Source organism: Oncorhynchus keta, unplaced genomic scaffold (assembly GCF_023373465.1).
Source record: "Oncorhynchus keta strain PuntledgeMale-10-30-2019 unplaced genomic scaffold, Oket_V2 Un_contig_2186_pilon_pilon, whole genome shotgun sequence".
Classification (NCBI taxonomy): domain Eukaryota; kingdom Metazoa; phylum Chordata; class Actinopteri; order Salmoniformes; family Salmonidae; genus Oncorhynchus; species Oncorhynchus keta.
In genome coordinates this window covers 120,677-144,626 of record NW_026282653.1, presented here as the reverse complement: position 1 = coordinate 144,626, position 23,950 = coordinate 120,677, and the positions used below count along the sequence as shown (strand labels likewise).

The 23,950-nt window shown below is 42.4% G+C and overlaps 1 protein-coding gene across 1 annotated transcript in view; it reads right to left on the bottom strand.

The window, feature by feature from the left end:
• nudcd1 (NudC domain containing 1) overlaps nt 1-9,889 on the bottom strand; it is a 39,841-nt gene extending 29,952 nt beyond the window's left edge. Inside the window, exons 1-2 of the mRNA XM_035765822.1 lie at nt 9,675-9,889; nt 5,902-6,056 (exon numbers count right to left, since the gene is read on the bottom strand). Of these exons, the coding sequence (XP_035621715.1) occupies nt 5,902-6,056; nt 9,675-9,789 (270 nt within the window). The 5' untranslated portion in view covers nt 9,790-9,889. The remainder of the gene's footprint in view (nt 1-5,901; nt 6,057-9,674) is intronic.
• Nucleotides 9,890-23,950: the final 14,061 nt, after the last annotated feature.

The following is a 23,950-nucleotide window of genomic DNA, read 5'->3' as shown; positions in this document are numbered from 1 at the left end:
TGATTATTCCCCAACAGCTTTCAGGCCTTTATGGCCGGTCAGGCCGCTATGGTAGAGTGGCCAGACAGAAACCACTCCTCAGTAAAATGGCACATGACAGCCCGTTTAGAGTTTGCCAAAAGGCACCTAAAGGACTCTGACGATGAGAAACAAGATAGTCTCATTGAACTCTTTGACCTGAACGCCAAGCGGCATGTCTGGAGGACACCTGGCACCATTCCTACGGTGAAGCATGGCGGTGGAAGTATCATGCTGTGGGGATGTTTTTCAGCGGCAGGGACCTGGAGACGAGTCAGGTTGGAGGGAAAGATGAACGGAGCAGTGCAGAGTACAGAGAGATCCTTGATGAAAACCTGCCCCAGAGCACTCAGGACCTCATATTAGGGCGACGGTTCACCTTCCAACAGGACAACAACCCTAAGCACATAGCCAAGACAATGCAGGAGTGGCTTTGGGACTGGGATTCGGTGTTCGCTGCCTAACTTCTCCCCACATATACCAAACTCCAAAAATAATATGTAGGCCACCAAGCGGTATTGTCTGTAAAAGAATTACAAAAACAAATGCTATTAGACTTTCATGGGCAATCATTGTGTACTGTCTGTATTGCTACTGTCACAGCACGATGGGAGTATATTACACATCTCACAGACACCCGTTGGCTAGAACACACAGCTATAAGCTTTGATTTGAGTCGAAGCCAAAGTCATTCCTTTACTCTTCGTCATCATCGTCAAAACATTTATCCAGTTTTGCTACTAATGAGATGCATAGCTACAACATTAGGCTACAATCTCCCCTTGTATCAAAGTGACTATGAACACCTCACTGCACCCCCCCACACCAAATGCAAGTATTCCCTTTGTATACATTCTGGGTATAGCAAACAAAGCTAGCTGGCTCAACTTGCTTGTAGTGGTACTAGCAAGCCACGTTATGTCCAAATCTATCACAAAATGATACTGTACTGACTGAACAACACTGCATTGTGTGAAAAGAAAGTGTATATTGCTAGCTAGCTCCTGACAGCCAAATACAGTGGGGCAAAAAAGGTTTTTAGTCAGCCACCAATTGTGCAAGAACTCCCACTTAAAAAGATGAGAGAGGCCTGTAATTTTCATCATAGGTACACTTTAACTATGACAGACAAAATGAGAAGAAAAAAAATCCAGAAAATCACCTTGTAGGATTTTTTATGAATTTATTTGCAAATTATGATGGAAAATAAGTATTTGGTCAATAACAAAAGTTTATCTCAATACTTTGTTATATACCCTTTGTTGGCAATGACAGAGGTCAAACGTTTTCTTTAAGTCTTCACAAGGTTTTCACACACTGTTGCTGGTATTTTGGCCCATTCCTCCATGCAGATCTCTTCTAGAGCAGTGATGTTTTTGGGCTGTTGCTGGGCAACATGGACTTTCAACTCCCTCCAAAGATTTTCTATGGGGTTGAGATCTGGAGACTGGCTAGGCCACTCCAGGACCTTGAAATGCTTCTTACGAAGCCACTCCTTCGTTGTCCGGGCGGTGTGTTTGGGATCATTGTCATGCTGAAAGACCCAGCCACGTTTCATCTCCAATGCCCTTGCTGACGGGAGGTTTTGACTCAAAATCTCACGATACATGGCCCCATTCATTCTTTCCTTTACACTGATCAGTCGTCCTGGTCCCTTTGCAGAAAAACAGCCCCAAAGCATGATGTTTCCACCCCCAAGCTTCACAGTAGGTATGGTGTTCTTTGGATGCAACTCAGCATTCTTTGTCCTCCAAACACGACGAGTTGAGTTTTTACCAAAAAGTTCTATTTTGGTTTCATCTGACCATATGACATTCTCCCAATCTTCTTCTGGATCATCCAAATGCTCTCTAGCAAAATTCAGACGGGCCTGGACATGTACTGGCTTAAGCAGGGGGACACCTCTGGCACTGCAGGATTTGAGTCTCTGGTGGCGTAGTGTGTTACTGATGGTAGGCTTTGTTACTTTGGTCCCAGCTCTCTGCAGGTCATTCACTAGGTCCCCCCGTGTGGTTCTGGGATTTTTGCTCACCGTTCTTGTGATAATTTTGACCCCACAGGGTGAGATCTTGCGTGGAGCCCCAGATTGAGGGAGATTATCAGTGGTCTTGTATGTCTTCCATTTCCTAATAATTGCTCCCACAGTTGATTTCTTCAAACCAAGCTGCTTACCTATTGCAGATTCAGTCTTCCCAGTGTGGTGCAGGTCTACAATTTTGTTTCTGGTGTCCTTTGACAGCTCTTTGGTCTTGGCCATAGTGAAGTTTGGAGTGTGACTGTTTGAGGTTGTGGACAGGTGTCTTTTATACTGATAACAAGTTCAAACAGGTGCCATTAATACAGCTAACGAGTGGAGGACAGAGGAGCTTCTTAAAAGAAGAAGTTACAGGTCTGTGAGAGCCAGAAATATTGCTTGTTTGTAGGTGACCAAATACTTATTTTCCACCATAATTTGAAAATAAATTCATAAAAAACCCTACAATGTGATTATCTGGATTTGTGTTCTCCTTTTGTCTGTCATAGTTGAAGTGTTCCTATGATGAAAATTACAGGCCTCTCATATTTTTAAGTGGGAGAACTTGCACAATTGGTGGCTTACCAAATACTATTTTGCCCCACTGTAGCTCCCGTGAACTTGTAGAAACTAGTACTATCCATTTTTAAAAGCCTCCCTTGGAGGATGGAAACACAATTGGACAAGGAATTAGGGCTCCTGTCAGCGGCAGTCTTCACAAAGCCAGGGCAAAGGTGTCACTCTAGATATCCTGCAATGTCTTGGCAGATAGGAACGTCGTTGAGACAAGTCCAATGGCTCTATTAAACAAGGACAACCATATTTACACGCTGCTAGCGTGATCGTGCAATCGGCAAAAAAAAAGGCCACAATAATTGCTACAAAACATGACTCCGTTCATTTTTAGATCAGACAGCAGGCTCAATCAACTAATGACGTCCTTGGGTGAACTCTCACGACGCAAAAATTTGAAAATACCGCTATGATGCATAATTACGTCTGAAACACCTTTCACTACTCATAATTATGTACAAAGACTCGGTTAAAAACGAAATAGTGTCTCGCGGTAAAATGTCCCTTTCCTAAACATTGTCTTTTTTTTTGTTAGCTTAAACTTCAATGATCTAAAAACGCATATGTTGTAGCTTAAGCCCTACTTGACATCTGATGTTTTTTGTGTTGTTGCCCGTCATCGGTTGAGACAACATGCTCTTGAATACAGGGTGGGTGTCATGTTTCGGCTGATAAACGTACTAAAATGGGAATAAAATTGAAAATGTTAACTTTTAAATGGTACCACAAATATGGTTGGAGGCTCACACATCAGAGAATGTTGACTTGAATGGGAATATCGCTGTTTTAAAGTATACTGTCAATCCACCATAGGAAACCATAGAAATATAGATAATAGAATAGACATGACCACTTAAGTTGACAGTGGGTGGACCGGCAGCCATCTTTGTGGTAGTAATTAGAAGTAAAAATGTCAATTCAATTTACATTTCAATGGTGTACCAACTAAATTGCAGTGGTTTGAAGGGATAGTCAATTCTGTGAATTATATTTCTATGACTGAAATGAGACCCACCCTGTTTTCAAGAGCATGTTGTGTCTCAACCGATGGCGGGCACAATACAAAAACCTCCGATGATGTAAAGTAGGGTCTAAGCTTCAACATATGTGAATTAGTTTATGCTTTTTTAGATAATTGATGTTCAAGGTTCAAACGATTCATTATTTTTTTATGAAAAAAAAAAGTTTAAATAAGGACAACCCTGTTTGTAAGCTTATTAATTATATAAAATTCAACTGTATCCCTTTTCCAGTGATGAAGACATGGAGCTCAAAATATGGTGGGGTGTGCAAAATGGGTCAAATTTGAGCAGCTTTATCTACTGAATGTTTTGGCATTCAGGTACAAAAAGTCATTTTCTGACCACTTCTTCCATGGGAAAACATATGGAAAGTGTTGTTGGAATCAAAAGGGATACTGTCAAAAAGTGGTTACATTCAAATGGATTTACCCAAAACAAATTGTATTGGTCATGTACACATATTTAGCAGATGTTATCTCAGGTGTAGCGAAATGCTTATGTTCCTAGCTCCAAACAGTGTAACTCCAACAATAACTAACAAAACAAAGAAATTCAAAAATATAGAAATATTACAACGAGCAATGTCAGAGTCCGGAATATAAATATATACAGTGCATTTGGAAAGTATTCAGACCTCCACTTTCTCCACATTATTATGTTACAGCCTTATTCTAAAATGTAATAAACAGTTTTTTCTCCTCATCAAATCTACACACAATATCCTACAATGACAAAACAAAAAACAGTTTTTAAAATTGTTTGCAAATGTAAGTATTAAGACCCTTAACTCAGTACTTTGTTGAAACACTTTTGGCAGCGACTACAGCTTTGAGTCTTCTGGGTATGACGCTACAAGCTTGGCATACTGTATTTGGGGAGTTTCTCCCATTCTTCTCTGCAGACCCTCTCAAACTCTGTCAGGTTTGATGTGGAGCGTTGTTGCACAGCTATTTTCAGGTCTCTCCAGAGATGTTCGATAGGGTTCAAGTCCGGGCTCTGGCTGGGCCACTCAAGGACATTCAGAGACTTGTACCAAAGCCACACCTGTCAGAGTGACCATCAGGTTCTTGGTCACCTCCCTGACCAAGGCCCTTCTCTCCCGATTGCTCAGTTTGGCCGGGGGGCCTGCTCTAATAAGAGAGTGGTTCCAAATGTCTTCCATTTAAGAATGATGGAGGCCACTGTGTTCTTGGGGATCTTCAAAGAAGCAGAATTTGTTTTGTACCCTTCCCCACATCTGTGACTCGACACAATCCTGTATCAGAGCTCTACGGACAATTTCTTTGCTCTCGAGAGCTCTACGGACTATTCCTTCGATCTCATGGCTCGAAGATAAAGGCCTGATTGGTGGAGAGCTGCAGAAATTTTTCTCCTTCTGGAAAGTCCTACCACCACAGAAAATAACTTTGGAGCTCTGTCAGAGGGACCATCGGGTTCTTGGTCACCTCCCTGACCAAGGCCCTTCTCCCCTGATTGCTCAGGTTGGCTGTGTTCTTGGGGACCTTCAATGGTGCAGACATTTTTTGGTACCCTTCCACAAATCTGTGCCTTGACGCAATCCTGTCTCTGAGCTCTATGGACAATTCCTTCGACCTCATGGCTTGGTTACTGCTCTGACATGCACTGCACTGTCAACTGTGGGACCTTATAGACAGGTGTGTGCCTTTCCAAATCATGTCCAATCAATTGAATTTACCACAGGTGGACTCCAATCAAGTTGTAGAAACATCTCAAGGATGATCAATGGAAACGGGATGCACCAACTCTAAAAAACTGTTTTTGCTTTGTGTGTAGATGAATGACGAAAAACATTTAATCAATTTTAGAACAAAACGTAACAAAATGTGTAAAAAGTCAAGGGGTCTGAATACTTTCCGAATGCCCTGTATGTATATGATGGTGTGTATAGATAGACATGGGCAGTATAGGAATATAAAAAGGTATGTACAACACTAGTTATATAGGATAGGCCTTGACTAGAATACAGTATATACATATTAAGTGGGTTACCCATGTGCTGTTTTACCAGTGCATTGAGTGGACAAGTCAGAATATTAGTATCAGATAGACTTTGCTCCACTAATAATACTTCTCAAAAGCTATGCATTATGGAGGCATCAATTTCAAGTTGGATGGAGGTATAACTGAAGCAATGTCCTGAGAGGTGTTGGGCTCTTGGTATAAAAACAAAAAAAGCATTTCCACTGTGAAGCAGCATTCATTTTTCAGAAGAAATTTACAAGATACCCATCAAGCATTTTGAGAGATACTTACCAGGGTAACCGTAAGATTCAGCACTCGCCCTTTGCAGTCAACAAAGAAAACACTGTCCTCATACCAGGGGTCTATATGCAGGTAGTTGTACATGCCAAAAGCACGCACATGGTCCAGGGTGTATTGACTGTCCTTCAGTTTCACCTCCGCCACAGCTATAGAGAGGAGGTAATGTAAATTTGTGAAATGTCATTTAAAAAACTGGATGCTATACCATTGATGAATATTATCTAGGCTAGTGTTTTTATGGCATAACCTATAAAAAGGTACAATCATTCTGCATAGATGATGTTGCAACTCTGAACACCTATGTATGAATAGAAGACAGACACCTCAAACGTGTCATCACGGAAAAAAAAAATACTGTCAAAAATGTTAAAACTGTGTACAGTAAGTGTATATTTTGCATTTGTGAAATTATTATCAGTTAACATGGCCTTTATGGATTATTAAGCCTGGGTGCTTTATGTGCTTGCTTTTATTATATAAATGCTTCATCATTCGCTAAAAGTGACTAGCTGATGAAAATTCTCAGAACAAAACGTCGAAAATCTCTTAAGGCTGTTTACCGCAGATCTTATTTTTGCCATTAATCCAACAACAACAAAACATGATTTCCATAGGCTTTGGCCAATGAGCCATGGCGGAGTGGGAGCCTATAGTCGCCATTGATCTCTATTGGCTCGCGAAACTACCTCCTACTTCCTTTAAACCGGACTCAGATACATACAAGTGGCTCTGGGGAAGTACTCTTAAATAAAGGGCTTCATTGTCGAAATCACGGACTATCCCTTTAACATTGACAAATGATTTTCAAAGACCATGTCATTAGTGTGCATTTATTGTAATACTGTAATACTGTCAAACAATGGGAAAAAAATTGCCAGCTATAGAGCTGCCGTGAGACACGCATTTGGGGCGGCAGGGTAGCCTAGTGGTTAGAGCGTTGGACTAGTAGCCGGAAGGTTGCAAGTTCAAACCCCCGAGCTGTCATTCTGCCCCTGAACAGGCAGTTAACCCACTGTTCCTCAGCCGTCATTGAAAATAAAAATTTGTTCTTAACTGACTTGCCTAGTTAAATAAAGAAAACATTTAAAAAATTGACCCTCTTCTCACAACATACCTCATATTGAAAAGTACTGTTTTTATTTGTCCATTGTACTGTATAGTCAGAGAGTTAACTTTTCAACTGTGCTCCAAATCATTTTGAAATTGCAGCATCTGGGCCTGCAATTTAACATCACGAGCGGAACTTTTATCATTGTCCTGTCTTGGGGCGGCACATTGAACCATTATGATTGGTCTAGTTATGTAAGGAATCATGTGGTAAAGAAACACCCCTCAAGATTAGAGTGAAACTGAATGGCGAGCTAGAACGTTCTCCACTGAGTTTCTAAAACTGTAAAAAGAGTAGCACGGTAGCGCTGTTTTACGTACAATGTTGTCGACAAAATTAGGTTGCTTTTACTCCCTTCCTTATTGTAGAATGGCAGCCCTTTGTCAGCATGTACTAAAGTTGTTCCACATTTACATTAGTCCCCTCGTTTGGGGATTGGCATTTAGCTTGTGATGAAAAGGCAGCAGACAGACCTACAGTATGTTTGGTAGGGTGACCTGATTTGTAACTATGAAAATAATTTTGTTAAACAGATTGTGAACCCAAAAGTGTACATTTGATTCTAGATGGGGGAGAATAGGAAAATAATTTGGTTATGTGTAGGGGCAGATTTGTCATCAATGGATGTTATTATCCATTTACTATATTTAGTCTGATCAGTGGAAAAATGTGCATTCCTAACAATGGGCTAACATATAGGGTAATTACTGTGCTTGTCAGCAAAAGCACTCACAAACTTCTACAGATGCACAATCGAGAGCATCCTGGCGGGCTGTATCACCGCCTGGTACGGCAACTGCTCCGCCCTCAACCGTAAGGCTCTCCAGAGGGTAGTGAGGACTGCACAACGCATCACCGGGGGCAAACTACCTGCCCTTTTGTTACAGGAAGGCCATAAAGATCATCAAGGACATCAACCACCCGAACCACTGCCTGTTCACCCCGCTATCATCCAGAAGGCGAGGTCAGTACAGGTGCATCAAAGCTGGGACCGAGAGACTGAAAAACAGCTTCTATCTCAAGGCCATCAGACTGTTAAACAGCCACCACTAACATTGAGTGGCTGCTGCCAACACACTGTCATTGACACTGACCCAACTCCAGCCATTTTAATAATGGGAATTGATGGGAATTATGTAAATATATCACTAGCCACTTTAAACAATGCTACCTTATATAATGTTACTTACCCTACATTATTCATCTCATATGCATATGTATATACTGTACTCTACATCATCGACTGCATCCTTATGTAACACATGTATCACTAGCCACTTTAACTATGCCACTTTGTTTACTTTGTCTACACACTCATCTCATATGTATATACTGTACTCGATACCATCTACTGTATGCTGCTCTGTACCATCACTCATTCATATATCCTTATGTACATGTTCCTTATCCCCTTACACTGTGTATAAGACAGTAGTTTTGGAATTGTTAGTTAGATTACTTGTTGGTTATCACTGCATTGTCGGAACTAGAAGCACAAGCATTTCGCTACACTCGCATTTAACATCTGCTAACCATGTGTATGTGACAAATAAAATTTGATTTGATTTGATTTTGATTTGAAGAACACTGCTGTTATTCCCCACATGTGTTTTATTATTCCACTTCTTCCCAATTTTGCCAGTGTAATCACATATTAGAAATCTCATATGCCTACTTGTGTCTTTGGAAATGAATTATGAGGCCATGTATTTTTGCAGCCATTCATGAACAAGTCATACAAATAAGCATTGGATCGTAAATGCTCCAAGAATCAAATATAATTTGAAATTTTACTATTGTGCACATTCTAGGCAACTCATAAAGCATAATATTGTGTCTAGGTAGAGTAAGATGATGTCAAGGATCTTCACCTAGTAGGTATAAACCACCCAAATTCATCAGATTTTTCTTCAAGGTTTGGTGATTTTGAGAAATGAATTGTAATAAGAAAAACATTTCAATCACCCGGCACTTGGGAAACATAGATCAGGGGTGGTGGCCAACCCTCCTGAAGAGCAAGCAGGATTTTCTTAGAGACCTTTCTTCAAGAGATTTCACCCAAATTACAAAATGTTTGTGTCCTTATCTTGAAGCAGTATATAGAAAAGTCAACTGCAATCTATGATTTGGTTACCCACTGCCATTAAACATGAATGTTTCCTGTGCAGAGCCTTGGTGTATTGGTAACACTCCCTGACACGAGTTGCATAAGAACAGGGATTAGACACTCTGCTTCCAATCTTCCCACCGTTTTTAGTATTTAATTACTGCCTGAATAGTGTAAAACCACATAAAACAATTGAAATAATATTAGCATACTTTATTAGCAAATTGCATCCCCCCCCAAAAAATCGCTAAGTAACAAAGTCATCCAATTTTGAGTGTTAATTTAATGTTGAAAGCACCCTGAACACTCCTGACCTGTGATTTTTTTATTTATTCCACCCTGGTTTTAGGCTTAAGCCATGTAAGAATACATAGAATTGCAGGAAATTCCATTTAAAACATGGGTTGTGTTAGGGGAAATGAAATTCACATAGCAAATCTCACTCACGCCAAGCTTTCTTCAAAAGTTAGCAGCCCTCTAGCTAAATCAAAAATAATGGCAATATTAGCATGCTCTAAGGATAATGCGACGTGGCGGGCAGTTTCTCACCAGCATCTAGCTCTACGTTGTAAATTGGTATGGGCTCCAGAGACAGTCTGTAACTCTCAAAGCTGGGATCCAAAAGCTGTCTGTTGACCTTCAATGAATAATTCGATACAGCCATGTTTCAGAACTATTGATAAATTGACAATATGTTTAAGATTAAATATATAGGAGCTGAACTGCACACAACTTAATGTGCTTCCTGTATGAATCAGTCGGAATATTTTACGGACGGACATATAGGGAGGTATAGGAAATTGAAATCTCGCAGGACGTGAAAAATTATGAAAATAATTCACTTATAAATAAATAAAAAGTGTCTGTTGAGTTTTAGACATTATTAATGGATCATGACTGAAACAACGAATGCAAACAACCATGGGTGGTTCAACACTCTCGAAGGCAGAACCTTCGCGCTTTCGTGTTCTTCACCGGAAGGTTTATGTGTAGGCACTGCTTGCTTCGTTGGTCTTTATTAGCGTCATGGCAGCAACATTAAAACTTCCGGTTTTCCGATTTGCCTTCAAAATAAACATCTGTTGTTTAAACGCTGTGTATGATAAGAAATCAATTTTTTTTGCAGTTTTGCATAGTCATAGTGCACTAAAGAGAATGACAACTTTACATAAGATAAATAATATTGTAAGGTGGAGCACATTGAAAAATGGCTATGTTATGTGTATGAGTGGTTCTGTGCTTAAAGGTGTTTCTCGGTTCTTACAGATCCTATCACAGTTTAAATGTCTTTCCAGTTTTCTTGAGATGTATTCCTGGATGTTTATATGGCCCTAGTGGTGGGACTGAAGGAACCCTAGTGGTTAGAACGTTGGGCCAGTAACAACGGTTGCTGGATTGAATCCCTGAGCTGACAAGGTAAAACAAATCTGCAGTTCTGCCCCTGAACAAGGCAGTTAACCCACTATTCCCAGGTAGGCTGAGAATAAGAATTTGTTCTTAACTGATCTGCCTATGTAACGGATATGAAATAGCTAGCTATTTAGCGGTGGTGCCGGGGCCCTTGCAGAGCAAGGGGAACTACTACTTCAAGGTCTCAGAGCAAGTGACGTCACCGATTGAAACGCTATTTAATGCGCACCACCGCTAACTAGCTTGCTATTTCACTTCCTTTACACCGAGTTAAATAAAGGTTAAATTAATAAAATAATAGTGGTTATCTTTATCCTAGTGGCTTAAAGCCTTGTGTCTTATCCTAGTCCTGTGAAACCATAACACTATGTACTGTGTCCAGCAGTTGTCTTACTATCTTTTGCTAATAAATGCTAATTATTTGGTCTTTCAGAGTGTGTGACTATTTACCCATGCAACAGAACATAGAACATAACAATGGAACACATATTGAACTGTAGAGTGCTAAAGTGAGGTGGAAAGGACTCCGAACGTTCTCTACTAACCTAATCTCAGTTACCGAGAAGTAAAATTCTTGCAGAAGTGTCACTAACCATTAATCTGTCCACTAGAGATTACTACTAACCAAATATGTTTAGTTTTGCAGGGGGACTGTGTCATAATGTTGCTGGCTTTTATTTCGCCCCCCTCCATACATGCTAATGCAATATACAGTGTATTGGACTGACTATTACCTGTCTCAGCTAAAGTGGGGTGAACAAGACTCAGTAGGGTCATAGGAAGGGTTGCTGGACTTTTACTGTGGTCAAACAGCTTAAAATAGAGTGCCTGAACACTATGTGGTTAGCACTGTGTCATGGGACGCATATATTGTCTTACCAAAATAAATTATAATAATGTAAAAGACAAATACATCTACAAAAGTATGGGGACACCCCTTCATATAAGTGGATTTGGCTATTTCAGCCACACCCGTTGCTGAAAGGTGTAAAGACCAGGAAGTTGGTAGCACCTTAATTGGGGAGAACAGACTCGAGGTAATGAGTGGAGCGGAATCCGTGGAATGGTTTCAAATACATCAAACACATGGTTTCCAGGTGTTTGATGCCATTCCATTTGCGTCGTTCTGGCCATTATTAGGAGCCATTCTCCCCTCAGCAGCCGTCTGTGGTGTTTAAAATCGAGCACACACATTTTGCAATCTCCATAGACAAACATTGGCAGTAGAATGGCCTTACTGAATAGCTCAGTGACTTTCAACATGGGACCGACATAGGATACCACCATTCCAACAAGTCAGTTCGTCATATTTCTGCCCTGCGAGAATTGCCCCCGTCAACTGTAAGTACTGTTATTGTGTAGTGGAAACATCAAGGAGCAACAACAGCTCAGCTGTGAAGTGGTAGGCCAAACAAGCTCACAGAATTGGACTGTGGAGTGCTGAAGTGCTTAGCGTGTATAAATTGTCTGTCCTCGGTTGTAACACTCACTACCGAGTTCCAAACTTCCTCTGGAAACAACGTCAGCACAGTTCGTCTGGTTTCCATGTGCAGCCGCACACAAGCCTAAGCTCCCCATGCGCAATGTCAAGTGTTGGCTGAAGTGGTTAAAAACTCACCGATATTGGACTCTGGAGCAGTGGAAGTCGTTCGCTGGAGTGATGAATCAAGTTTCACCATCTGGCAGTCCTACGGACAAATCTGTGTTTTGGGAAATCAAGGAGAATGCTACCTGCCCGAATGCATAGTGTCAACTGTAAAGTTTGGTGGATTAGGAATAATGTCGGTGCTGTTTTTCATGGTGGGGGCTAGAGCACTTAGTTCCAGTGAAGGGAAGTCTTAACGCTACAGCATACAATGACATTCTAGACGATTCTGTGCTTTCAACTTTGTGGGAACAGTTTGGGGAAGGCCCTTTAACGAGCTAAATTTTTGGTCTTTTAAAGAGTTCCATTTTTATGAAATGGTCTGCCGACGCATGTGAGAGACGCAGACTCAGTTTAAGTCTTTACTGAAGACTCATCTCTTCAGTAGGTCATATGATTGAGTGTAGTCTGGCCAAGGAGTGTGAAGGTGAACGGAAAGGCACTGGAGCAACGAGTCGCCCCTGCTGTCTCTGCCTGGCTGGTTGCCCTCTCTCCACTGGGATTCTCTGCCTCTAACCCTATTACTGAGTCACTGGCTTACTGGTGCTCTTCCATGCCGTCCCTAGGAGGGGTGCGTCACTTGAGTGAGTTGAGTCACTGACGTGGTCTTCCTGTTTGGGTTGGTGCCCCCCTTGGGTTGTACCGTGGCGGAGATCTTTGTGGGCTATACACAGCCTTGTCTCAGGATGGTAAGTTGGTGGTTGAAGTTATCCCTTTAGTGGTGTGGGGGCTGTGCTTTGGCAAAGTGGGTGGGGTTATATCCTGCCTTTTTGGCCCTGTCCTGTCGGATGGGGCCACAGTGTCTTCTGACCCCTCCTGTCTCCTGATCCTCCATTATTTATGCTGCAGTAGTTTGAGTCGTGGGGGCTAGGGTCAGTCTGTTATATCTGGAGTATTTCTCCTGTCTTATCCGGTGTCCTGTGTGAATTTAAGTATGCTCTCTCTAATTTGATCTTTCTCTCTTTCTTTCTCTCTCTCAGAGGACCTGAGCCCTAGGACCATGCCTCAGGACTACCTTGCATGATGACTCCTTGCTGTCCCCAGTCCACCTGGCCGTGCTGCTGCTCCAGTTTCAACTGTTCTGCCTGCAGCTATGGAACTGGTCATTTGTAAACATTTGAACATCTTGGCCATGTTCTATTATAATCTCCACACGGCACAGCCAGAAGAGGACTGGCCACCCCTCATAGCCTGGTTCCTCTCTAGGTTTCTTCCTAGGTTTTGGCCTTTCTATGGAGTTTTTCTGTGCTTCTACACCTGCATTGCTTGCTGTTTGGGTTTTAGGCTGGGTTTCTGTACAGCACTTTGATATATCAGCTAAAGTAAGAAGGGCTATGTAAATACATTTTATTTTATTTTATGTTTAAGTATAACAATGCTCCCATCCATACAGACATGGTTTGTCTAGATCGGTGTGGAAGAAGTTTTGTTAAGCACACGAGAAAGAAGAAAAACACGAGAAAGTAAGCTATAACTCTATTTTTTCTTTGTCGTTATGGGATATTGTGTGTAGACTGACGAAGGGGGAAAAAAACAATTTAATCGATTTCAGAATAACGCTGTAACAAAATGTGGAAAAGGGGTTTGAATACTTTCCGAATGCACTGTATTAACATGATAACCATACATAATGACTAATAGTTATTGATATTTGATTTCACATAGTGGTAACCACAACTGGTTACCTATATAAAAGGGTGTGTGAACACTTGCAATTTCTTTCAATATGGAACAGGATAGATGGCAAGGGAGAGGAAGAAATCATAGAGCTCATGGACAAGGGGCCTGTTTATAAGGTGAGCATGGGCCCCATCATATAGTTGGACATGGGCCATATCAAAGAGGTGGCGATCAGAAAGAGCGAGGCAGGCGGCAGGGAACTGTTGTGTCTAATGAAGTCTGGGCCATCGTTGTTGACCACGTAGCAAACCGAGGCCTTACCATGAACTAACCTAAATATATTTTTAGAGATTGATGGTGCTTGATGCAGCTGTGAACCATCACAGGCGTATCTTTGAAGCAGGCTTCAACCTGGCCAAAACTCATTGCTGTGGCAGAACCTCATTGGCCAATGGCTGACCGTCCAAGTGCCTAGACAATATGGGGAAACATCTCCATGTGCGCAGCTATCTCTGAAGATGGTGTGGTAGGACGTAGGCAGTGTAAAAAGTACCCAATTGTAATACTTGAGTAAAAGTAAACATACCGTAATAGGAAATGACTCACATAAAACTCACTCAGTAAAATACTACTTGAGTAAAAATCTAAAAGTATTTGGTTTTAATTATTCGTATGTAGCAAAAGTAAGTGTAATTGCTAATCTATAATGAAAACTTCCTCAGGATTGGTGGTTCCCCTTAGGGACGGTTGAGCTAATGTAGGCTAATGCGATTTGCATGAGGTTGCAAGTAACAAGAACATTTCCCAGGACATACACATATCTGATATTGGCAGAAAGCTTAGATTCTAACTGCACTGTCCAATTTACAGTAGCTATTACAGTGTAAGAATACCATGCTATTGTTTAAAAATATATATCTATATTTCACATTTATTTAACCAGAGAGGCTATTTGAGAACAAGTTCTCATTTACAATTTAGCAAATTTGCACTGGAGTGATAGATGTGCAGAAGCTGATGTGCAAGTAGAAATTTTCGAGCTCTCCCTGTAGTTTATGCGGTGACGTTGTGTCTCCATGAACACTGAGCCAATCACGTCACAACTAGAGAACATTACCAACATGCTCTGTATTTCCACTGGCTGCCCCACCACCATATAAAGTACTGATCAAGGCTGAAACACCTGCATTTTGGAGCTGCCTTACCAAAGAAAGCAAAAACAAGACCATGTTTGTATGAGGCTCTATTAACTCAATATATATATATATTTACATTGTCTGCAAACTGATATGTGACATGTATTAATGCCAAAATAACATGCAAAACAGGCACCAAAATGTTTTTATTTTATTGAATTATTTTGTTAAACAGGTGGGGCTCAAAACAGGTGGGGCTCTGCCCCCGCCTACCCTGAATGACTCGTAGCCACTGAAAGGGGCACAGTAAGCTAATCACTATTAGGATAATCTAGGTCATTTACAGGTATGACAGTCCATCAACGTTTTCATTGTGTCTTTGAAGCAGTTAGCTTCTTAAACCTTTGGATGCTATCTACCATAGTGCCCTTAGTTTAGTTAGAGGTGACAGTTTTGATATTCATCACTGCATCCTGTATCAAAAGGTTGGCTGAACTTCGCTAAAGACCCACAGATCTCTATATTACTCTCTTTTATTAAGGCCCTACTTCAAAAACTTCACTCTTATTTAACTTTGCTGTTGAAGTATAGGCACCTGAGTTGCCTAACCCGTTCCACAGGATTGGTTATCTCTTGAGGTTCCTAGGGTCTCCACTGAGCTAGATAAATCTGTTTTTAGTTTTAATGCACCGTATTACTTAAACAAAATTCCAAATACATTTCATCTTGATGTCCTGGTGTCGTTCGAGCAATTAAAGTATTGACTGGGGACTTATTTGTGGAGGAATGTAACTGTTTTCTGGGTGATTTGTGATATTTTATTTGCGTGTCCCATATTTTTTATAATATGTTGTATTATACAGGGCATTTTTGAAAAATGAACCTAGGTTTCAATATGTCTTCACTGTTAATAAATCTGAAAATAAAAAATGTATTGTCTACACCTGTCAACAAAAAAATTATAGACTACCTGACATTCCACAGAAGCATTGGAATTTCATCATGAATCCACACTGACTGAATCCACTTAATTACCAAACAGTTAGTATAAACGTATCAAAAACAGTTTATATGTGGTCAGAGCGCTAACATGAAGGAAACACATATTAAAAGATTAGAATCCTCTGTTTTGACTTGACTCATGAAATCATTTACACTTAAAAGGACAAGGTTCGTAAAGTCTATAAGGTGCTTTAGTCTGTTTATGAGGAAGGCATCCACCGGCACTAATTTGAACTTTTAAATATTTTCTGTTCAAGTGTAGATCAAGAAAAGTAGATGAGGTAGTCACCTGGAATGCATTTAACAGGTGTGCCTTGTTAAAAGTTAATTTGTGGAATTTCTTTCCTTAATGTGTTTAAGCCAATCAGTTGGGTTGTGACAAGATAGGGGTGGTATACAGAAGATAGCCTTATTTGGTAAAAGACCAAGTCCATAATATGGCAAGAACAGCTCAAATAAGCAAAGAGAAATGACAGTTCATCATTACTTTAAAGGGGAATGGAAACACTTAGGGAAGTAAATCGAAGCAAATAAATGATTTCAATCCACTAATACTAAATGTGCATTTAACACAAAAACATCTCTATATTTAGTATTTTGATCGTCGACAAGGTTTATTTGAGCTATGGTCAGCGCCATTTTAAATTGTCATAGTGTGTCACTGGCAGGAATCAGAAAATTCTCTTTGGTATTGAGATTTCGCCTGGAGAGTGAATCGAAGAGAGTTTAGGGCGGACAACGAAGATGGCAACAGCAAATAGTAATTCAAAAACATGAACTGTATAGCGCCAGGCTGTATGAATCGTCTCCAAAAAAATCCCTCGGTAAACTACCGTCGACTACCAGGACCTACAACTTTTGAAGAAGTGGCTCCATGTCCTGAAGACGAAGGACGTGCCAGCTCCAGCTAGCAGGATCTGCAGACAGCAACTAACATTGCAACACAGTTTATCAGGGTACCCGTTAAAAGGTAACGTTAGTTACTGTAGCTAGATTCCACCTCAGATAGTCAAATACATTTTGTTGACAGATTTGTTTTTGTAATGTTTTGTTAGCTCCACCTCATTAAGCTGGACTGAAGATGACATAGCTAATGTCTGCTGAAAAATAACTGTCCCTGCATTTGCTGTGTGTGTGTGTGTGTGTGTGTGTGTGTGTGTGTGTGTGTGTGTGTGTGTGTGTGTGTGTGTGTGTGTGTGTGTGTGTGTGTGTGTGTGTGTGTGTGTGTGTGTGTGTGTGTTGACAATGACAAAGCATACAACAGGTGGCTTGTAAATGCTAACTGAATTTATTTGGGTTCAGTTGTCTTAGCAAAGCGGGCACACAACCAATTGTGCTATTATGTGGGGGGTTTTCGTGTTATTTGTAACTTATTTTGTACATAATGTTTCTACAACCATGTCATATGCTAAAAAAGAGCTTCTGGGTATGAGGACAGTGGTCCCTCACCTCGGATTAGACAAAGATTTTTTTCTATAGGAAGGAGGACAGTCTCCAAACACCCCACAGGGCCAACATCCCAGTTATTTGCAAGAAGAAGCAACGCTGGTACAGAGGACAAAGAATTGGATGCCTGGTCAGGACCCGGAAAAGGCGAGTGGGAAAGCTGCCGTTTACCGTCAATACTACTCGCCAACGTGCAATCAATGGATAATAAATTAGACGAGGTACGATCATGAATATTCTACCAACGGGACATCAAAAACTGTAATATCCTATGTTTCTTGGAATCGTGGCTGAATGACGACATGGATATTCAGCTGGCGGGATATATGCTGCACCGACAAGATAGGACAGCACACTCCGGTAAGACGAGGGAGGGGCGGTCTGTGCATATTTGTAAACAACAGCTGGTGCACAAAATCTAAGGAAGTCTCTAGATTTTGCTCGCCTGAAGTAGAGTATATTGTGATAAATTGCAGACCACACTACTTGCCTAGAGAGTTTCAGCTATACTTTTCGTGGCTATTTATTTACCACCACAATAAGACCGCACTCAGTCAGCTGTATAAGGAAATAAGCAAACAGAAAACCACTCACCCAGAGGCGGTACTCCTAGTGGCCGGATACTTTAATGAATAGAATCTTAAATCAGTTCTACCAAATTTCTATCAACATGTTAAATGTGCAACCAGAGGAAAACAATTCTAGATCGCCTGTGCTCCACACACAGAGATGCGTACAAAGCTCTCCCTCGCCCTCCATTTGGTAAATCAGACCACAATTCTATCCTCCTGATTCCTGCTTACAAGCAAAAATTAAAGCAGGAAGCACCAGTGACTCGGTCTTTAAACAGCATGTAACAGTCCCTGATGTGTCTCTGGAAGGAAATCCACGCCCTGAGTTCGTATACTTTATTGTCCAGAGACTGAACAATAACGAGTAAAACACTCGGAAGAGGTGGATGGTATATGCACACCACCTGAGTCTGACTAGGGCCCCACTCCTTCTATCTATTCTCCAGCTTCAGCGTTTTGGTCCAGCCCCCGAGATTAATAGGGCTGCCAAGGGAAGTTCAAATAAAGGATCCAGGTCAGGAAAGTAGAATTTCTGCTAAAATTTCTGGTGAGTGACTGCTGATCTAATATCCAAAAGGTATTTCCGGCTGTAGTTAATGATAGAAGAACCTTTATGAGCAAATTATGTATGTTTTTTTGGTTTTAATACTGCAAAATTTGCTTGTTAAAATGTTTTCTTTTAATCGCTGGAGCATTGATATGCTGTAATATGTGAACACATTACCTAGTAGAAAACCTGCTTGCACAAAACCCATGCAATTAAGGTAAACTACTGTAAAGTACAAATCCCATCTCACCTCAATAAATTAAACATTTATTAATATGTTAAAATTACCATAAAGCACTGTATTTTTGTTTTACGGTAACTTTCAGGCAGCCTGTAAGTTACCATAAAAAACACAGTTCTAAAATGATAGTAACAGTATTGGATATCGTAAAATATGGTACTGTAACATACTCTACCTTTTTTACAGTAACTTACAGGCAACTGACTGGCTGTAAGTTACTGTAAAAATCAGTAGTAATACAGTAGTACATGCATTTCAAATTATAAGACTTGATAGCTAATAGTCCATCCTTGTTTTCATTTATTCTCTAGCAGTGAACACCTAAAGTAGAATAGTTTATTGTTTATAAACTTGAGAATTCAATAAGCCCACATACAAAAGAAAAATGTTAACTAATTGAAAATATGCCATTATCATGAGAATCAATTGAGTTATGAAGTACAATGTAAAGGGGTTGCCATGAATTTGACACACAGCTTGTTGGGAAGTAAAAGTCTGTATTACATTTTACAGAACAACTTCTGTGTTTGTATTGGTATGTATTATGGATCCCATTAGCTGCTGCCAAGGCAGCAGCTACCCTTCCTGTAATATAAATACGGTATTAAAAAAGGTACTGTGTAATGACACACAGTACAATACTTTAAAAATGATTGTATTATACTGTAAAAAAGTAAATACTACCAAAATTGGAATGAATTGAGGAGTATACCACCTCAGTCACCGGCTTCATCAATAAGTGCATCGATGATGTCGTCTCCACAGTGACAGTACGTACATTTCCCAACCAAAAGCTACAGGCAACATCCGCACCGAGCTAAAGGCTAGAGCTGCAAGTTTCAAGGAGCTGGACACTTATAAGAAATTCCGCTATGCCCTCAGACAAATCATCAAACAGGCGAAGCGTCAATACAGGATTAAGATTGAATCCTGCTGCACCTGCTCTGACGCTCGTCGAATGTGGCAGGGCTTAAAAAATATTATGCACTACAAAGGGAAACCCAGCTGCGAGCAGCCCAGTGATGCGAGCCAACCGAGCGAGCTAAATACGAGCTAAATATGCTCGCTTCTAGGCAAGCAACACTGAAGCTTACAAAAGCACCAGTTGTTCCGTACGACTGTATGATCATGAAGCCAATGTGAGAAAGACCTTTAAACAGGTCAACAGTCACAAAGCCGCGGGGCCAGACAGATTACCAGAACATGTACTCAAAGCATGCGAGGACCAACTGGCAAGTGTCTTCACTGACATTTTTAACTTCCCTGACCGAGTCTGTAACACCTACATGTTTCAAACAGACTACCATAGTCCCTGTGCCCAAGAATGTGAAGGTAACTTGCCTAAATAATTACTGCCACATTACTGCCACTCGTCGGTAGACATGAAGTGCTTTGAAAGGCTGGTCATGGCTCACATCAACACTGTAATGCCACTCCAATTCGCATACCGCCACAGCAGATCCACAGGTGACGCAAGCGCAATCGCACTCAAAGCTGCCCTTTCCCACCTGGACAAAAGGAACACGTATGTGAGATTGCCGTTCATTGACTACAGATCAGCGTTCAACACCATAGTGCCCCAAAGCTCATCAGTAAGCTAAGGACCCTGGGACTAAACACCTCCCTCTGCAACTGGATCCGAGACTTCCTGATAGGCCGCCCCCAGGTGGTAAGGGTAGGCAACAACACATCCGCCACGTTGATTCTCAACACTGGGGCCCCTCAGGGGTGCATGCTTAGTCCCCTCCTGTAGTCCCAGTTCACCCATGACTGCGTGGCCAAGCATGACTCCAGCACCATCATTAAGTGTGCTGACGACACAACAGTGTAGGCCTGATCACCGACAATGATGAGACAGCCTGTAGGGAGGAGGTCAGAGACCTGGCAGCGTGGTTCCAGGACAACAACCTCTCCCTCAATGTGATCAAGACAAAGGAGCTGATCATGAACTATAACCCAGATGACGCTGGGCACCGCGTGGATATGGGAAGGGGACGAGGGGAAGACAGCCTTCAACACGACCAGTGGTCACCACGACTATCTGGTCATGCCATTTGGCTGTGTTCCAGGCTCGAGTGAATGATGTTCTCTGCGACATGTTGAACCGGTTTGTCTTCGTCTACCTCGACGGCATCCTCGTTTTCCCCCGCTCTGCCCAAGAACACATGCTCCAGATCCGACAGGTTCTCCAAAGCCTCCTGGACAAGTGCGAAGTGCGAATTCCATTGCTCCACCATCCCTGTCCTGGGTTGGTGAGAGAGAGTGTACAGGGAGTGTACAGATGGATCCCATGAAGGTGAGAGCATTGGTGTATTGGCCCCAGGCTACATCCAGAGTGCATCTGCAACGTTTCTTGGGATTCATCAACTTCTATTGCCGTTTTTTCCGGGGTTACAGCACCCTGGCTTCCCCCCTGTCTGCACTCACCTCTCCCAAGGTTACGTTCACATGGTCCCCAGCTGCTGACCGGGCGTTCCTGGATCTCAAACACCGTTTCACCCCAGCTCCTATCTTGGTTCATCCAGACCCGTCCCACCAGTTTATTGTGGAGGCCGATGCCCTGGATGCCAGAGTGGGTGCTGTCCTGTCCTAGTGTTCTGCCCTGGACCTCAAGTTCCATCCCTGCCTCATCTTCTCCTGCGTCAACGCCATGGAGAGGAACTACGATGTGGGGAATCATGAGCTTCTCGCGGTGAAGAATGCCGTTGGAGGAGGGGAGGCACTGGCTAGAGGGGGCGGGACATACATTCATTTTATGGACAGACCACAAGAACCTGGAAAACCTCAGCACCGCCAAGCGTCACTCCAGGCAAGCTAGGGGGGCCCTGCATTTCACCCGGTTCAACTTCTCCCTCTCATACCGACCAGGATCCAACAATGTTGAGCCGGATGTGCTGTCACACCGCTATAGCCACGCGGCCACACCCCTAGAACCCGAGACCATCCTTCCCATCTCGAGCCTGGTAAGAGCAATCAGCTGGGGAATAGGGAAGCAGGTTTGTGAGGCACAGCATTTCCAGCTGAACCCCAGGGAGGGCCCAAATAACTGGATGTTTTGTTCCTGATGCTGTCCGCTCCTCGGTTCTGGACTGTGCATACCTTTGTGAGACAACACTTTTGGTGGCCTACCATTGTTCCTGGCTTCTCCGCATTCGTTGCCGCATGCACGATCTGTGTGCAGAACAAGACTTCCCGGCAAGCTCCGGCTGGTTTCCTTCAACCACTGCCTGTTCCTCACCATCCCTGGTCTTCCCCAGTCTGACGGCAACACCGCCATCCTGACAGTAGTGGACTGGTTTTCCATTGCCCCCCACTACATTCCTCTCCCCAAGCTACCCTCTGCCAAAGGGACGGCCCAGCACATCTTCCGGATCCATGGACTCCCAGTGGACATGGTCTCCGACCGGGGTCCTCAGTTCTGGTCCCGTTTCTGAAAAGCTTTCTGCACACTCATTGGGTTCTCAGCCAGCCTGTCCTCAATGTACCACCCCCAGTCCAACGGCCAGTCTGAGCGAGCCAACCAAGACCTGTAGATTACTTTTCGCTGCCTGGACTCCGCCAACCCAACCACCTGGAGACAGCAACTAGTGTGGGTTGAATATGCCCGCAACTCCCTTCCTTTCTCTGCCACGAGTCTCTCGCCCGTTGAGGTTTCCCTGGGTTATCAGCCCCCGCTCTTCCTATAGCAAGACGAAGAGGTTGGCATACCCTTGGCCCAGATGTTTGTCGGCTTCTGACGTCGTACCTGGAAGAGAACCCAGTCTGCTCTTCTCAAGACCATCCCCAGGTATCAACAACAAGTGGACCGCCACCGGACCCCGGCATCATCCCGGGCAGAGGGTATGACTGTCCACCCGAGTCCTGCAAACTTTCCCTATCTCCATGATCATTAGCCCCTCTGCTGTTTGTCTTCTGTTGCCTCGTACCCTCTGTATAAATCCCACTTTTCATGTGTCTAGAAACAAACCCATGTCTCACAGCCCTTTGTCTCCTGTTTCCAACCGGGTATGCGCCCAGGTAGGACACCAAGTGGCGCCCCTAGAGGGGGAGGTACTGTCACACCCTGATCTGTTTCACCTGTCTTTGTGCTTGCCCCCCCCCCCTTCCAGGTGTTGCCCATCTTCCCCATTGACCCAAGTGTATTTATACCTGTGTTCTCTGTTTGTCTGTTGCTGATCTGGATTACTCACCTCTGTCTGCTCTTGTCCTGTCATTTTGCCTTCCCCCTGTTCTAGTAATACACTTTTGTTACTTTGACATAGTCTGCATCTGGCTCTTCCCTGAAACATGAAAATGTGGCCCACGACATTATTCTGCATGTTTTGTGAAATGTGAAAACTCAAAACAGTCCTATCTGGTGCAAAGACAGAGACAGGAACAATCACCCACAAACACACAGTGAAACCCAGGCTACCTAAGTATGATTCTCAATCAAAGACAACTAATGACACCTGCCTCTGATTGAGAACCATACTAGGCCGAAACATAGAAATACCCAAAACATAGAAAAACAAACATAGACTGCCCACCCAACTCACGCCCTGACCATACTAACTAAATACAAAACACAGGAAATAAAGGTCAGAACGTGACAACCTGTACATGACCCTCTGATCATTTATCACTCCAGTGTTAATCTGCAAAATTGTAATTATTCGCCTACCTCCTCATGCCTTTTGCACACAATGTATATAGACTCTCTTTTTTTTCTACTGTGTTTATTGACTTGTTAATTGTTTACTCCATGTGTAACTCTGTGTTGTCTGTTCCTACTGCTATGCTTTATCTTGGCCAGGTCGCAGTTGCAAATGGGAACTTGTTCTCAACTAGCCTACCTGGTTAAATAAAGGTGAAATAAAATAAAAAATGTTTGGGGAGTCTCCCACATGCATTTTGGTGAAAACAATGTTTTTTTTCTGGCCACTCTTCCGTAAATCCCAGCTGTGTGGAGTGTACAGCTTAAAGTGGGCTTATGGACAGATACTCCAATCTCCATTGTGTATCTTTGCAGCTCTTTCAGGGTTATCTTTGGTCTCTTTGTTGCCTCTCTGATTAATGCCCTCCTTGCCTGGTCTGTGAGTTTTGGTGGGCTGCCTTCTCTTGGCAGGTTTGTTGTGGTGCCATATTCTTTACATTTTTTAATAATGGATTTAATGGTGCTCCGTGGGATGTTCAAAGTTTCTGCTATTTTTTTATAACCCAACCC